At 49.8% G+C, this 17465-nt stretch overlaps 1 protein-coding gene across 11 annotated transcripts in view; it reads left to right on the plus strand.

Moving 5' to 3' along the window:
- ARID1B (AT-rich interaction domain 1B) overlaps window positions 1-17465 on the plus strand; it is a 388366-nt gene that overhangs the window by 352687 nt on the left and 18214 nt on the right. For all 11 annotated transcript variants that reach the window (XM_067542455.1, XM_067542458.1, XM_067542461.1 and 8 more), the window contains 2 exons: window positions 9272-9410; window positions 16538-16710. In XM_067542455.1, the coding sequence (XP_067398556.1) occupies window positions 9272-9410; window positions 16538-16710 (312 nt within the window). The remainder of the gene's footprint in view (window positions 1-9271; window positions 9411-16537; window positions 16711-17465) is intronic.

Raw genomic sequence — 17465 nt, forward strand, 5'->3', positions numbered from 1 at the left:
GCCATGCTCAGCCATTCTCCCCTTTCCCACCTTCCTGATACACTCACAGGGGCTGGCCAGGAGCCACTCTGACACCAGACCCGCCTCCAAGCAGCGTGGTGGCTGCTCTCCCCTCCCATCCCACCCACGTAGGCCCGACCGGCACCCCCCTCTAGGCTGGCACCTGGGGGCATGGCCCCCTCCTGCCCTCCTCTCGGTATGCCACTAAGTTGCTTGGAAGAGCTTCAGGGACAGTAGAAAGGATTCTGCCAGAGTCTCTGACTCAGGGGAGGATCTGCAGGCTAGACCCACAAAAGTACCTAGGCACCGAACTCCAACCTTGAGGAGTCACTGACATTCTCAAAACCACCACTCAGCTGCTACCTATTCTCTAGGTACCTAAATTCTGATAGGCACCAAACTTTCCACTGGTGGGCAAGTGCAACTCCACCTAAGACCTGTAACTACCCCCCCGCCCAGCTAACAAGCTGCTTGGTGCTTTCATGCATGCCTAAACCCCAGCTGAATTCTCAAATGAGGCATTCACCAGCAGGGCCCAAACCGGTGGCATATCTCAGAGCATGCCTGCTGGATCAGGCCTTCCACAAAAGACAGCTGGGGCAAGCAAGCCAGCAATCTTTCACGCACATGTCGGTCTGCAGCATACCCAGTAGCCAGTGGTTAGGGAGCACTTCCCTGGCAGGTGCAAAACTCAGAATCAAATTGCTGGTATACCTGATTTGGAACAGGTCTCCCATGTGAGTGCCCTAACCACTGGGCTATAGAATATTCTGGGTAGAGTCTCTCTTGTTCTTTCCTCTTGGAACTGTTCCACTGTATATAAGTAATTAAATGTTCTTTGGAGCATGGACTTGAACCTGACTATCTCATCTCTGAGGTGAGTGCCCTTAACCACTGGGTTATAAAGTTAAACTCTCACACTCTCTCTCCCCCCCCCCCCTTCCTCCCCGTCTCTCCCCCTTGAGAAGGAGCTGACTTGGGGCTATAGAATCAATCTCTCTTTCTTCTTGACTTTCCTTAGGTGTCTAACTCCAGCAGAGACCTGCACCTCCTCGGCCTGTCAGTCAGGCACCAAAGGGCTCGATCAGTGGGAGTTAGGTGCCAAACTCTCTCTGTGAATCTGGGCCCGAAACCCTGCCCTTTTCCTCTGTATTTCACTCCTGGCTTGCTTAGGCAGCTCCACACTCAGCTTGTTGGCTTCTGAGGCTCCCTTTCTTAGGTGCCTAGCTTGTCCCAGGCATTTTATGCAGAGCCTGGGCTCCTAACTCTGGGCTGAGGACTCCGACTAAGCAGCAGAGAGCCTAGGAGTTAGGTTTTGCAATGCTCTGCATTGCAGACCCTTAGTTTCTTTGTGGTTTTAGCACAGAGATCGCATGCAACTCCTTGGTAGATGGCCTGTGGAGTGTAATTCTGCAGGAATCAGGCTAGGAAGGAGTGTAAGAGTTTCAGGGAGTCAATAGGCTCCCTCATTACTCAATAGGCAGTAGCAGTGTTGACACACAGAGTAAGGGGTTCAGTTTCAAGATTTCCAACTGGAAAAGTATTACTGATGGTAATATGTGTAATGCATATTAACAATATATAAACGTATGTGTTGGATCGTATCTTCCTGTCATTTACACAGCACCTAGTGCACATTGGGTAGTGCTCACTGGTAGGCTTGGGGCACTCCTAAATAAAATCCCGACAAGACTTTGGTCATGATGGTGTCACTGAGATCACATTATAGCAAACCTGTGAAAGTTTGTGCTTGTGTTGTAACACAGAGATCCAACAGCCTGTTCTCTGTGTTTCCTTGGCAGCAGAGAAACAAGACTTGGAGGGGAGGGGGGAAGCCAGTCATTCAATTAGTAAGTTTGTAACCAAAAACCCATCCATCTTTACTGGCAGGTGGCTGACTGAATTTCTATTATTAGCTGACAGGTGATGTCACAAAACCTGTCATGTAGCCAGCCCGGGAATCCCCAGTGGAAGATAAATGAGAAAACGGTCTGGGTTATAAATAAATGTGCCCTCTGATTGACCTCTGTTCACTGTAGACCTGTAGCATATCCGGCTAACCCTCCCCTCTCCTCCCCCACCCTAGTCAGAATTAGGGCACTGGGTTCATGCTGTGTAAATTATCTTCCCAGCGTGGTGTCTGGCTGTTCAGTCTGAAGTATGTGAATGTACTTAACCTTCAATAACCTTTCCATTGTTTGCTTTAGTGTATACATTTGTAGCTTCTGGCAAAAAGGTAGGGATATCCTAGAGAGCATGTCAGGCCTCATAGTAATGGGGTTTCAAGAGATTACGTTCATTTTTTTTTCCTGAAGGAAAATAAATTCTGGCAAGAGGAACATTTTTTTCCTGTTTTTATTAATTACATATTTGAACTATTGTAAATAAAGAGTTTTTCCGGAAACACACTCCCTGGTGTGCATTCCTTTTAAGGAAGCAGCCATTGAAGTGCTAATTTCATGCAGCTAACAGCAAATTGGTCCATATAGGAGGCAGTGAAGGGGTTTGTAGACCCTCTCCTTCCACCACAATGAAAACGTTGCTTTCAGACAATTTTCTTTCAATTCTTTAGAATCTGTGGTGGTACCTGTAAAGTGGGTGCTGCTCAGGCTTTTTTTGTATGTTGAAAAATCACCTATTGCACTAGTTGACTAGATACAGAGGAGTATTTTTCTGGCCATCCCCAAATCAGCTTTATGGTTTCGAATGCACAGCTTAGATACTTCAAATAATTGTCCGTTTCCTACTTTTTAATTCTCTGTTGTTGTTTTATAGTACTGTGTGCTTATGTAGGACTTGACAAAGAAACAAGACAGGGTCCCTGTTTTAAGAAATTTACAGTCAGACTTACACAGCTACAGTAAAAACAAAAAGATAAGCTACAAAGATGGATGTAGACAGTGTCAGAAAACAACGTAGCACTGAAAATCTAAACAAGAGTGGGGTGTAAATGGGGATTTGAAAGAGGAGCAGCTTTAACACACAGACAAAAGGGTTCAGTTTAATGATTTCTCACTTGAAAAGTATTACTAATGGTAATATGTGTAATATATAGAACAGGACATATAAACATATATGTGGGACTATATCTGCCTATCATTTGCATAGCACCCTAGGGCATGTTGGACAGTACTCAATATAAATAATAAATAACCTGTGTGAGTACACTGTAATATATATGTATATTGTACAGAAAACTGTTCAGAGAATATTATTATGGTGGCTAAGTCAAGCACTCAGAAGTTAGCAAATGCCAGAATTAAGATTGCCTGTGCAGCTTTAGCTCAGACCCCTTGTGCATATGCATTATGGGACAGTCTTTAATTACATGGTCATACTGGTTTTTTCCATAGGCCCCATTCCTCATTCAGTGCACAGAAAGGACATTGCTCACTTAGTGAGCAGCTATTCAATATTTTGTTTTCTCCTCCAGTTCAGTATTTTGTGCAGTATGTAGCCCCAGGCCTTATTTACTGCACACTATTTAAATCCTGCTCTGAATACAGAGTCATTAATTTCCTCATAGGCTTTTCTGTGTTGATCATCAGTGCTTGTGTGTTGATCATCCAGTATCTGAGTGCTTCACAAACATTAATTAATTTGTCTTCACAAAACCCCTGTGTGGTGAAGGGATATTATCCCATTTACAGTGGGGAACTGAGACACAGAGATCATGGTCAAAAGTATCCACTAATCTGGGGAGCCTAATTTGAGACACCTGGGGCTTTGATTTTTCAAAGTATTTAGCATTATATAGCACTTAATATATTCAAAGCACAATTCACACTGACTGCAGTTGCAATCATGAGTGCTCAGCACTTCTGCAAATCAGACCCCAGGGTCTTACATCAAGCACCCAGTAAATGAACACAGTGAGTGAATCACCTGTGAAAAGTTTGGCTTAAGTGACTTTCCCAGTGTCACACAGGAACTCTATGACACAGGCAGGGATAGAATCCGATTCCCAGGACAGCATTCAACTGCCTTAAGCATAAAACAGTTCTTTCTCTTCCTGTAATCCCCTGCCTCACTGATGACATGCCTTCCAACTTCTACAGTAAATGAGGCAGGGGTCCTACAGACAACGGTCTCCTTCACTACACAACCCTGATTCATCCCCAGAGTATGTCAGGCCCGTGCACTAGAGGCAGGGGTCTTGTGGGAAGAATAGTATGTGATCATTTAATTAAAGACTGTATCAAATGCATGAGTACAAGGAGCCAAATTAAGGTTGCACAGACCTCTTAATTCTGGCATTTCTTAACTTCTGAGTGCTTGAGTTTGCAACCTTAATAATAATGTTCTTTTAACACAGGAGTTTTTGTGTGTAAATCCTAAGATTTTTTTAAAAAGCAAACTGAAAAATACAGAAGTTTCATCATGTGGTGTCCTATTGACACCCGCATCAGCAGTTGAAACCTTTAGATCCACCTCACAGACCTTTGCCTCTTGAGCTAATGGAAAACTGATAGCAGTAGTAGGTTGTCATCCTCAATATGGATCAGCACTAGAGGGTGATGAGTTATTTTGCCATTGGGTTTCACAGATCTTTCCTGACAGCGGAGCAATAATGAGACACAGGAAAATTGGGTCCATTTCAGACTCTGGAGAGGAATGTGCTGTAGTAGGCACAGACTCCTCTGCCTTTACCTTTTCTGCCCCAGCCTCTCTGACCTGTTCCTGTCCTGTGTCTTCCACACCCATTGCTCCTTGTCTCTGCTCCATTCTTCTTATTCGGACAATCTTCATATCTTCTCCTCATGCGTCTCATCCCAGTCTGTCTCCTTGTCCAGCCAGTTCACCCTTTGAACTCCCCATCCCAGTCTCACTCACCGCATCATGAATTGCCGTCTCCTTGCCTAGCCAGTCCCAGTTTACCCTCTCCCAACTCCTCATTCAGTTTGTCTCTCATCTCTTTTCCTCTGATGTCCAGTCACTTCCACATTCTTTATTCCCTTTAGCTCCCAATCACAGTCTCCCTCCCCCGGCTTCTCATCCAATCTCAGTGTCTCCCTACATTCAGCTCCTGTTCTCATTCTCTTTGACCAGCCAGTCCTAGCTACTCCCTCACACCCTCCTCATCTTATGTTCCGCTGCGCCGCCCCCCCCCCCCCCCCCCCCCCCCCAAAAAAAAAAAAAAAAAAAAAAAAACAACTTCTCCCCACCCCATTGGTTTCCAGTCCCAGGGTCCTTACCAGCTAGTTCCAGTCTCCCCCCACATCCCCTCAGACAAAGTCAGTCCCCTGACCTGCTGGTTCCCAGTCCCGCACCTGTTTCCTCCCTAGGTCTCAGTGCCAGTCTCTTTGCTCAGCAAGTCCTAGTCTCCCATCAACTGCCAGACCCTCCTCTCCCCCCACCAGCCTCCAGTTGCAGTCTTTCCCCTCCTAGGCTCCTTATTCCAGGCTACTCCCCATGCATCCTTCCTGATCTTGCTCTTTTCCTTCCTGCCTTCAGTTCAGGCAACTTCCTCCACTTCCTGGGCCCAGCAGGGAGAACACTGGGAGCACAGGAGAGACAGACTCCCTGCTGTCATTTCCAGAGCCCAGACCCAGATCTGTCACAGCCCAGAGCATCTGGGAACAGAAATTGCAGGGAAAGTCCTGCCCAGCCCCAGACTGGAGCATGCTTAGTACAGACAGGAACTTGGGGGAGTTAAGCTATGAAGATCTAACAAATCACTACTGAGTGTGTGCAGACTTGGATTTTTCCCAAGGCTTAGAACTAGGGTGGACTTTCACAGAGGCAGCAAATGGCACACCCTGACACAAAGACTGGCTCACACCAGATTTAAAGTCCATTCTCTAAAGTCTGGGTGCATTAAAGCTTCTCAAAGGATAGTTGCCAGAATTTTTTTTAAATGGATAAAACAACATATGTTCCCCTAGCTTTATTTCCAGAAACAACTGAATCATTTAGATTGAAACTTTCCAAACAAAAAATTCATTTTATAATAATGGGAAGTGTTGGGCAACCTTAATAATAGGCAATTCTATCTGTCCTGCCTTCCCTTAATAATCATTGTTTTGAGTGAGGAGCTTAGATTTTTCTGCCATGAAGAATGTGTTTTGAATGCTCACACTGTTCAAAAACCATAGATTAACTTTTCAGTGGCTTACCGGTTGTTTTTCTCTGTCCATTTCGTAGTGGACCAGGATCCACATCACACACAGTCACACACACTTATATAGACACCCTATGTCCTTGTAGGCACCCCATGCTTTAATCGGCACAGAGACTGAAATGCTGTCACATCTCTAGAAGTGCTCCTTTCAGTTCAGAGTTGAGGCACATTGCATTCCCTGTGCTAATATTGGCATTTCTATTGTATGACACATTTTTCAGCTGTTTATTACCATTCATTTTTTTTAACAATAGCCAGCAGGTAGAAATTTGGCTTATAAGTTCTCAGCTGGGTATCTCATTTTACTTTCTGCTTTTAAGTCAGACATGTTTATATAAGGAAATACTATAAAACAGATTATTATTATTTTATAATAAAAATATGGTATATTTATGCAACCCATAAATACTGCAAATATATTTAACTGCTGTCAACTTTATTTTTTAGATCTGAATTAAGCTCTTCCTGCCTGGGGTGAGTTAGGGAAAAATTTAATTGGCATTTAATGACCCATTATGAGAGAACCTGGAAATATACCGGGTGAAGCAATTTTGTATTTTATATTAAATAGCAGGGGGCCAGTCAAGGATGCTTACCTGGTTCTAGTATATTGACTCTAAAATACGTATAAATTAACTAAGAAATGGTTTCAGTTTTTTGCACTTTTCCGGGAAGTAATGTAGGATTCGCTTTGTGTCAGTGGATACTTTGAGATGTATGGTGCGGGGATGACAGCTGAATGACTCAACTTCTTTCATATAGTCTAAGGGTTTGTTGTGTATGCACATAGTGACTTTCATTAATTTTATTCTTTAAATCTGTATTGTAGTAGCACACAAAGGGTACGTCTACACTGCAAAAAAAAACCCTGCAGCAGCAAGACTCAGAACTCAGGTCAACTGGCATGGGTTAAAAATAGCAGTGTAAATGTTCAGGCTTAGGCTGCCTGGGCTCTGAGACCACCCCCCTCACTGGGTTGTAGAGCCTGAATTCTAGCCCGAGTGGGAACAACTACACTGCTATTTTTAGCCCCAGAGTGTGAGCCCACGTCAACTGACCCAGGCTCAGAGACTTGCTACCATAAGGGGTGTTTTTGCAGTGTAGACGTACCTGAAGTCCCCAGTCAAATGTAATGATAGTTGCACATGAGTTTTGTGTTGTGTTTGTATTTTGGTTTTCATAATGTACTAATGGAGTCAGCAATTTTTAAAAGCTTTTATAACTTCATTTCTATATTGGCATAAACGAAATACAGTTGGGAAAGTTGAGGATCAAGAATAGCACCATTAGGACTAAAGAAACAAGCTATACAAAAATCCTGATATTTCAGAAGCAGGAATGGTTTCCAGGTACTGGCAAAATGCAATACGGATGTGAATGGAGCAGACAGAGGAAAAGTACTCTTCAAGCAATAGTGAGCTGCATCCATCAAAAGAATGTGATTCCTAGAATTTGGGGCCAACTCTGGCCCACTGTCCCTTCCCGGAAATCAGAAAAATTAGCCCTTGCTGTCTTCTTCTGGATTTTTCCTCCCAGCAGAGATGTACACATTTTTGTCATTTAGTCATTGAGCATGTGTAGACGAGCCAGACGCTATAAAGAGTTTACATGACAGACTGTAGCCAGCCAGGAAAAAAACCTCAGGAAATGCAAAGTTAAGGCTAAGTTAAGATTTTTTTTTTCTTCAAAATATTCTAGAGCTTTCTGTTTTTTCTTCTGGTGAATCTTTGTTTGCAGCAACTATGTTAAAGGATTCCTGCAAGCCCTCCCCAGGCAGGAGTCCTGAAGACAACAGGAGTCCTGAGTATGGAGGGCATGACAAATCAGATCCAAAGCTTGTACATGGACTTATTTAGTCTCATTTAGCAGATTTATAAAACTAAGTTAGTTGGGAAAATATATTGCATGAGGTGAATATGTCTCTCTGGTATTCACATAAAAAGGGTATCTGTAGGTTTACTTAAAAGGTATGCTGTGAATGTAGTCCATCACCAGTTTCGTATAATATATTCAGTTAAGTAGGTCACATATAACTGCTCGTTCTCATTCAAACAGAACTCTTCACAGAATTCTCTCTCTCTCGTAATTATAGTAAGAACATAGCCATTTAACAAGGTGAAAGAGTGCTGGTAGTACAGATGCTATCCATCCCTCATTGAGATCTCAGTACAAGTGCAGCTTCAGATGAAATGGGTGGCCTGGCAGAGTTACCCAATTTAGACACACACAGTAAGCATAGGCATACCTTTTCCTTGAAACAAAAGGTTCAGTGGGGCAAGAGGAAGACATCTGCAAATGGCAGCTATGAAAGTGCAGAATGGAAGCAAAGAACTTTGATATCTTTTCATACTGCACTTCGCAGATTGCTTTACCAATGTTATTTCTTCAAGAGCTGAAGTATATTGAAGTGTGGTCATGTTTGAATGATGTGTAAAACCAAGGTCCTAACCACTTGTTAAACTTCCCATTGCTGTTTTCATAAGATATCAGGTGTTAACCCCAGTGTCCAGTTCAAATTCTATTTTTGGTAACTGCTTTCTTCTTACCTAAAATTCCCTCTGTATTTTCAAAAGGATACAGGATTCTTTCCCTAGAGTATTCCTCTCATCCTATTGTATAGGTTGTGTAGATTTGCTGTACACTGTTAACTAGCTGCCACATTTCACCTCTGAAATGTATTTCAATGTTAGATGAAATTGTGAAGTTATCATGATATAGTGTTTATATATCAGTTTGAGTTAGCAAAGTAATCCTTCAGACTGAAAGTTGCTATATAAATATTTGGGTGGTGGTAGTGATTAGGTGAAGTTATGTCATTTTATGAACAGGCTCCCAGTTACACTGATGTAAACTACATACAATTAACTTTGCATCTCTGACCTATGATTTAAATTAAAGGTACTACTTTGCCTAGATGATTTCCATTCATGTTGCTTTAGGCAGCGGACTAAATTCATAGTTCTAGAAAAGATGGAGGATAATACAACCCTGAATATACCAATCTCAGGGGATGCTCAGGAAGGCTGATGTACTAAAATTCATAGTGTGTAAGCAGACTCTTTTTAAAATAACTCTCTTCTCCTTGATGATTACTGCTTCCCTGGTATGTTACTTGATATATCTAATGTTTCCTTATTTTAAATCTGCCAGCTAATTCTGGTTCCCTGCAAGGTCCACAGACTCCCCAGTCTACTGGTAGTAATTCCATGACAGAAGTGCCAGGCGACTTGAAGCCCCCAACACCAGCATCAACACCTCATGGACAGATGACACCCATGCAGGGCGGCAGGTATTGAAAACATAGTGCTTCACTTCACCTTTCTTAGTCTTGCTACATAGAGTAGAAGAGTGTGCCATCCGGGTGTCGCTTGTGTGAAGAAAAGCAGCATTCAGGGGTTTTGTTTGTTTGTTCTTCCAAGGGCACCTTTGCATCGCCATTTTGCATCATAGCCTCTTGCTCTGCAACAGGTTTGAAAAATACAGAATTCCTGAGTTAATAGTCAATGCTTCAGTTGTCAGTGATACTTAACCTTAACATTTGAGAACAGGAGGATTTTTTTGAGTTAAAAGTGGGACCATGATCATCTTTATAATGGGCTTTTCCATCATAAACCAGATTCATGTGTAAAGTAAGGACTAAAACTCTGCTCCTTCATCTCTAAACATACAGTCGCTTGCCCCTGAGCTAAAGGAAGAGTTCTGTTAGTTATCAACTAACTGATTACTGCCAGAGGACCGTTCTGTTCTATTGAGAAGGACCCTCATGTTTTTATTAAGCAGCAACAGCCAGCCAAGGGCAATGTTCTTGTACCCACACAGAACCTTGTCCTTATGCCACTAAAGTTTATGAAAAAAAAAACCTCTCAACAAGGTCAATGGGAGCAGAATTGAGCTACGAACTGTCCACAACAAAATCATTCATAACTTTGTTTAATTACAGTCACTTTTCTTCAGCTGTAATTGATGCACAAGTTTCAAAGAGCTCTGACTCTGTGGAGGGATAGAAGGGGTAGTAACAAACCTTTTTTAATCACCTCTAACTTAAACAGTTTGAATAATTTTCTTCCCATTTGTAAAAATATTCTCCTTTGCCTTCGGAATAAATTGGGCAGTTCTCAGAGCAACTCCGTTTTTCAAGCCTAGTTTATAAGGGCTTAACAATAAAGCTAGCTGCAGCCACAAAGTTTACTGCCGTTCCATAATAACGAATGTTATTTAGAAGGTAAATCAAGGACTGCTGTTTATCCTTTCTCATAATAACATGAGAACAAGAGGACACTTAGTGAAACTGAAAGACAATACATTTAAAACTAGTAAAAGACATACCTTTTTCACCCAATACGTATTTAACCTGTGAAACTCATTGTCTCAGGATATAGAGGCAAACATTTGAGCTGGATGTATGTGACTAATGGTAACATATACATTTACATTAGATTGGATTAAAAATCCTTCATGCTTAAGGTAAAAAGCCAGGGATAGGAAAAAAACTTATTTTGTGGGCAGGTGTAGGAAGGCGCAGTGGCCTTCCTCTGAGCCTGGGCCCGTGGAAGGGCCGCAGGCACCCAATCAGACTCTAGACTGGCCGGCAGCCCAGTCTGCCCGGCAACCAGACAGCTGGGCCCCGATAGGTCCTGCCGGGCGGCCAACCCGGCAGCAGGGGGGCGGAGCCTTAGGGAGGGCGGCAGCTATAAAAATCAGGCCCTACAGCCCAGAAGGAAGAAGGCTGCCGGCGGAGACAGACGTGCTGCCTCGCTGGCTGCGGAAAGGGGCTGAACCTCGCCAGACTACTGCCGCAGGTAACCCCCTCCCGGCCTTGCGGCCCCGGCGACCCGCCTCTAAGGCCTGGGTTGGGCCTCCGGGCCCTCTGGACTGGCCGAGGTCTCCAGGCCCGAGGCGCTGGACCCAGCCTCAGGCCCGCAGCGGCTGGGACGAGCCACCTGAACCAGAGGGCTGGGAGTTCCGCCCAGAAGCTGGTCCGGACCTGGAGGAGCTGCCAGACGCCCAATCCCAGGAGGCGGGCTCCGACCTGGAGGAGTTGCCGGAGGCTGAACCGTACCCACAACCCTGCGATCTGGAGGAGCTGCCCCTCGCTGAGGAGCTTCCCAGTCTGCCCCCCGTGGACGCGGAAGGACTGACTGGACTACCCCGTGCAGTGTACCCCGACGACCCCGAGGAACCGACGGACATAGGTACTGGGGAACCAGGGGAGGAAGGAGCCCAGGGACAGCCAGAGGCGTGGCTGTACGAGGGGTAACGCCCCGTCGGCGTGTTGCGGCAGGAGCCCCGCCGACTGAGTGGCAACACCCGTGCCACTGCTAGGGCCCTGGGCTGGGACGCAGTGGAGTTGGGTGGGCCTGCGTCCCCCTCCCCTCCCCCCGATCCTATTGCGGGACCTGGGGGCCCAGCAGCAGGAGCTCCAATGCCAGCTGATACAGCAGCTGAGTAGCCTGAAGGAGGACTTTCTGGCCGTTGAGAGGCCCATGGGACCCATGGCTACAGGTCCTGGGCGGGCCGGGCCTGTTGGGGCAGGGAAGCCCCCATCTGGGCCGAACCCCCAACCGCCCAAGAGTTTGGAGCCCAGTTGCAGCTGGCCCCTGAATCGACCACCTCAGGGGCCTGGGGACCCAGGCCCCTGCTTCGCGTGTGTCCAGCGGGGGCACTTACGTCGGCAGTGCCCGACCCTAAGCTGCACCTATGGCATGGTGTATGCCGGGGAAGGGCGGGCTCGGGGCCCCTTTGGCCCAAAGACCACCACCTCGGTGGGCCTGGCTGGAAGACGGGTCGAGGCCCTCATCGACACGGGGTGTGGACAGACCCTGATCCTCCGGGGTCTGGTCCCCGAGGATGGGAAGCCGCTGGGCCAGGTTGGCCTACGTTGCATCCACGGGGACCTGCGGTACTATCCCACAATGCAGGTCCCTCTGACCGTCGGGCCGCAGACCCGCGTTCTCTCCGTAGGCCTAGCACCCCGTCTGCCGTACCCGGTAATCCTCGGGTAGGACTGGTGCGACTTGGCGGGGGTCCTACAACGAACCAGTACCTCCGAAGACCCAGAGGCTGGGGCCCCCGAGGGAGAGGCCCCCGAGGCGCGCGCTCCCTCCGGGGATGAGGACCCTCCAGATTCCGCCACCACGCCGGACCCAACAATCCAGGAACCAGACGAGGAGACCGACCAAATAGATGGGGATCCGCCACCCTCGGGAACCCCCATGGCGGATTTCTGCCGAGAGCAGAGGGAGGATCCCACCCTAAGCCGGGTGTATGAACAGCTGGCTGCGGTGGACGGGACCCCGACCGACCCCCAACGAGCCACTCAATGGCCGCGGTTTGAGCTGCGGCGGGACCGGCTATACCGGGTGGAGAGAAACCCACAAACACGGGAGCCCCATGCCCAGTTGGTGGTGCCACGACCCCACCGGCGGGCCATTTTGAAGTTGGCCCACGATATCCCAGCGGTGGGACACCTGGGCGTGGACAAAACCCTGGCCCAGGTCCTCTCCCGATTTTATTGGCCGGGTGTACACCGGGAGGTCCGGGACTACTGCGCCTCCTGCCCCGAGTGCCAGCGGGTGGCGCCGGCAGGAACCCCGCGCGCGCCCCTGGTCCCCCTCCCTGTTGTCGGGACCCCCTTCGAAAGGGTGTCTGTGGACCTGGTGGGGCCCCTAGAACGGAGCGTAGCCAGATTCCGCTACCTCCTGGTCCTAGTCGACTACGCTACCCGGTTCCCCGAGGCTATCCCCCTGAGGAATGCCACCGCCCGGACGGTGGCCAGTGAACTTGTTAAAGTGTTTGCCCGAGTCGGACTCCCCCGGGAGCTACTGACCGACCAGGGGACCAACTTTACATCCCGATTGCTACGAGAAGTGTGTGCCATCCTCGGGATTCGAAAACTCCAAACCTCCGTCTACCATCCCCAGACCGACGGCCTTGTCGAGCGGTTTAACCGCACCCTGAAACACATGATGCGGAAATTTCAACCAGAAGACCTGTGACGGTGGGACCAATTGATTCCCCCCCTGCTCCTCGCCATTAGAGAAGTCCCGCAGGCTTCTACGCAGTTCTCCCCATTTGAGCTGCTATACGGCCGACAGCCCCGCGGGATTCTGGACTTGATGAGGGAACACTGGGAACAGACCCCGTCCCCCTCGCAGGGGATGCTCCACTACGTACTTACCCTCCAGGAGAACCTTTGTCAGGCAGGGATGTTGGCCCAGGAAAACCTGCGGGCCGCCCAACAGAGACAGGCCCAGGCATACAATCACAGGGCCCGCGCTCGATCGTTTGAGCCTGGGGACCGGGTCCTGGTACTATTGCCGTCCGCGGAGTCCAAACTCCTCGCCCGATGGCAGGGCCCTTATGAGATCCTCCAGGCCGTGGGTCCCGTGAACTACGAGGTCCGCCAGCCTGACCGGTGAAAAAAACGACAGGTATACCACGTGAATCTACTAAAACCTTGGCGGGAGCGAGAAGGGCTTCTCATCAACCCGCAGCCTCCTGACCCGGAGCTGGGCCCACTGCTACCCGAACAGGAGGGACCGGGAGAACCCCAACTCGGGGACACCCTAAGTGGACTTCAGCTCCGACAGGTACGACACCTAGTTGAGACCTTCGCCACCACCTTCACCACCACTCCTGGACACACTGATCGGGTGTACCACACCATCGAGACGCGACCGGGCGAAGTCGTGCGGACGGGCACCCGCTCACCGCCCCGCCACCTTCAAGCGGCGGTGGAAGAAGAGGTCCAGGCCATGTTACGCCTAGGAGTCATTGAGCCCTCGACGAGCGAATGGCGGAGCCCAGTAGTACTGGTGCCTAAGCCGGACGGATCCCGGCGCTTTTGTATTGACTTCCGGTGCGTCAACGAGATCTCTAAATTCGACGCATACCCCATGCCTCGGATTGACGAGCTCCTCGACCGGCTTGGGGAGGCCCAGTACTTTTCTACACTCGATCTAACCAAGGGGTACTGGCAGATCCCCTTGGCGGCCGGCTCTCGAGAGAAGACAGCCTTTGCAACACCTAGTGGCCTATACCACTTCGTCCGGATGCCCTTCGGACTACACGGGGCACCCGCAACATTCCAGAGGCTGATGGATCAGCTTCTGGCCCCCCACATAAGTTACGCTGCGGCCTATTTGGACGATGTGGTAATTTACAGTCAAGACTGGGGCGACCACCTCAACCAGGTGGCCGCCGTGCTGAGGACCCTCCGCGATGCGGGTTTGACCGCTAACCCAAGGAAGTGCCGCATTGGGTGGCGGGAGACGACCTACCTGGGCTACACATTAGGCCAAGGAACCTTGCGACCCATCATCAGCAAGGTACAAGCCCTCCAGGAATATATACGACCGACAAGCAAGAAGCAGGTCAGACAGTTTTTGGGACTGGCCGGATACTATAGAAGGTTTGTGCCCAACTTTGCCTCCCTCGCAGCGCCACTTACAGACGCCCTGCGGAAGGACCAACCGCTCCGCGTCCAGTGTACTCCGGAGCGGAACCGGGCATTTATTGCGCTCAAGGAGGCCCTGTGCCGCGAGCCCGTACTTCACAGCCCCGACTTTTCCCGGCCATTCGTCGTGCAAACCGATGCCTCGGCTGTTGGGCTGGGGGCCGTACTAACCCAGGTATTTGACGGGGAGGAGCACCCCATCCTTTACCTAAGTCGCCGGCTATTCCCTCGAGAAGAATGATATGCCACGATCAAAAAGGAAGCGCTAGCGGTAAAGTGGGCCCTGAAAGCGCTGAGATATTACCTACTGGGGAGCCCCTTCACCGTTGTTACGGACCACGCCCCCCTTCGCTGGCTCCAGCGTATGAAAGAGACCAACACCCGGGTAATGAGGTGGTACCTGGCCCTGCAGCCGTTCACGTTTACGATAGAACACCGCGCAGGGAGGGACAATGCGGATGCCTTATCCCGGATGGACCCACCAGAGCTAACCAGCCCCGGAGACCGAGGGCTGGACTTGAAGGGGGGTGTGTGTAGGAAGGCGCAGTGGCCTTCCTCTGAGCCTGGGCCCGTGGAAGGGCCGCAGGCACCCAATCAGACTCTAGACTGGCCGGCAGCCCAGTCTGCCCGGTAACCAGACAGCTGGGCCACAATAGGTCCTGCCGGGCGGCCAACCCGGCAGCAGGGGGGCGGAGCCTTAGGGAGGGCGGCAGCTATAAAAATCAGGCCCTACAGCCCAGAAGGAAGAAGGCTGCCGGCGGAGACAGACGTGCTGCCTCGCTGGCTGCGGAAAGGGGCTGAACCTCGCCAGACTACTGCCGCAGGTAACCCCCTCCCGGCCTTGCGGCCCCGGCGACCCGCCTCTAAGGCCTGGGTTGGGCCTCCGGGCCCTCTGGACTGGCCGAGGTCTCCAGGCCCGAGGTGCTGGACCCAGCCTCAGGCCTGCAGCGGCTGGGACGAGCCACCTGAACCAGAGGGCTGGGAGTTCCGCCCAGAAGCTGGTCCGGACCTGGAGGAGCTGCCAGACGCCCAATCCCAGGAGGCGGGCTCCGACCTGGAGGAGTTGCCGGAGGCTGAACCGTACCCACAACCCTGCGATCTGGAGGAGCTGCCCCTCGCTGAGGAGCTTCCCAGTCTGCCCCCCGTGGACGCGGAAGGACTGACTGGACTACCCCGTGCAGTGTACCCCGACGACCCCGAGGAACCGACGGACATAGGTACTGGGGAACCAGGGGAGGAAGGAGCCCAGGGACAGCCAGAGGCGTGGCTGTACGAGGGGTAACGCCCCGTCGGCGTGTTGCGGCAGGAGCCCCGCCGACTGAGTGGCAACACCCGTGCCACTGCTAGGGCCCTGGGCTGGGACGCAGTGGAGTTGGGTGGGCCTGCGTCCCCCTCCCCTCCCCCATGATCCTTGCCAATCCCCAAAAGGGAAATAGCCTCTGCCGCCCGCTAAACTCGAGCCACTGCTCCTTGCTCGCCCGCCCTGCCTGGGGGGCCGGGGCGGAAGACTCCTTGCTCGCCCGCCCTGCCTGGGGGGCCGGGGCGAAAGACTCCTTGCTCGCCCGCCCTGCCTGGGGGGCCGGGGTGAAAGACTCCTTGCTCGCCCGCCCTGCCTGGGGGCCGGGGCGAAAGACTCCTTGCTCGCCCGCCCTACCTGAGGGCCGGGGCAAAAGACTAAAAGAATAACATTCCCCTGTTGTGTAGGAAGGCACAGTGGCCTTCCTCTGAGCCTGGGCCTGCGGAAGGGCCGCCAGGACTGGACCGGGCAGGAGCCCGTCCTACAGCAGGTTATTCCATAATTGTCTATTATGGCATTTCTTACACCTGTCTCTGAAGTATCTGGTGCTGGCCACTATCAAAGAGTGGGTACTGGACTAGATGGACGATAATCCGGTCTGGTACCACAATTTCTCCCATGTGTTCTTATGACATTAATACCTCCATTTTGTCTATCCATTTAGAAATAGTGCAGTCAGTGTGCACGATCCCTTTTCTGATGTAAGTGATTCAGCATTCCCGAAGCGAAACTCCATGACGCCAAATGCACCATACCAGCAGGGGATGAGCATGCCAGATATGATGGGGAGGATGCCCTATGAACCGAATAAGGACCCATTTGGTGGGATAAGAAAAGGTATCTACTAAGTGGCTGTCTCAGTGGTTTTTTCCCTTGTTTTATCCAAGCAATGTATTTTGGTTTGTCAAGGTGTGCTTGGTGTGGTCTTTTTGCATACTCTTCCACTCTCTGCATACCCTCCCATCCTTGCCATCAGCAGCATCATGTCTCCATGGCAATAAAGGAAGTGTAACCACATCTCAGACTTCTCTGGTGATTTTTCCCCCTCTCCAAATTGAATTATGTAAGTGTAGGCTTCGCACTTCATCAGGATTCTAAAATGGTTGTTCAAGAATACTATATACTACTCTCTATTACTGGACTTTACCACTAAGGATCAGCAGGTTAAATTAGTGGGCCTGGGGTAATTTTAATGCTGTAGTAGCATCTTTGAATATAATACCTATAGTACACCTTGGAATAGCATTTCTACTTGTTAGAGTGGGAGATTGGGAGTCAGAACTCCTAGGTGCTATTATGGTTCAGCTGCAAATTCACTGTACAGTCTCAGAGCTGGTCTACACTACAGTTAGGTCGAGGTAAAGCAGCTTATGTCAGCCTAATTATGTCAGCCTTCCTCCCGCTGATGTAAGTGCCCTACTACACTGACATAACTCCACCTCCCTGAGAGGCTTATGTCAGTGTAGTTAAGGCGATGCAGTGTCTGTGTAGACATTGCATTACTTATATCAGCTGTGGGCTGTCTTGTCTATTTCACAGCTCCAGCCATGAAATTGCTAAGACTGCCCAGCTCCCAGGAGGGAGCAGGCGGG

This window comes from Emydura macquarii, unplaced genomic scaffold (genome assembly GCF_026122565.2).
Source record: "Emydura macquarii macquarii isolate MOO-44397 ecotype Brisbane River unplaced genomic scaffold, CSIRO-AGI_Emac_v2 contig_705, whole genome shotgun sequence".
NCBI lineage: Eukaryota > Metazoa > Chordata > Testudines > Chelidae > Emydura > Emydura macquarii.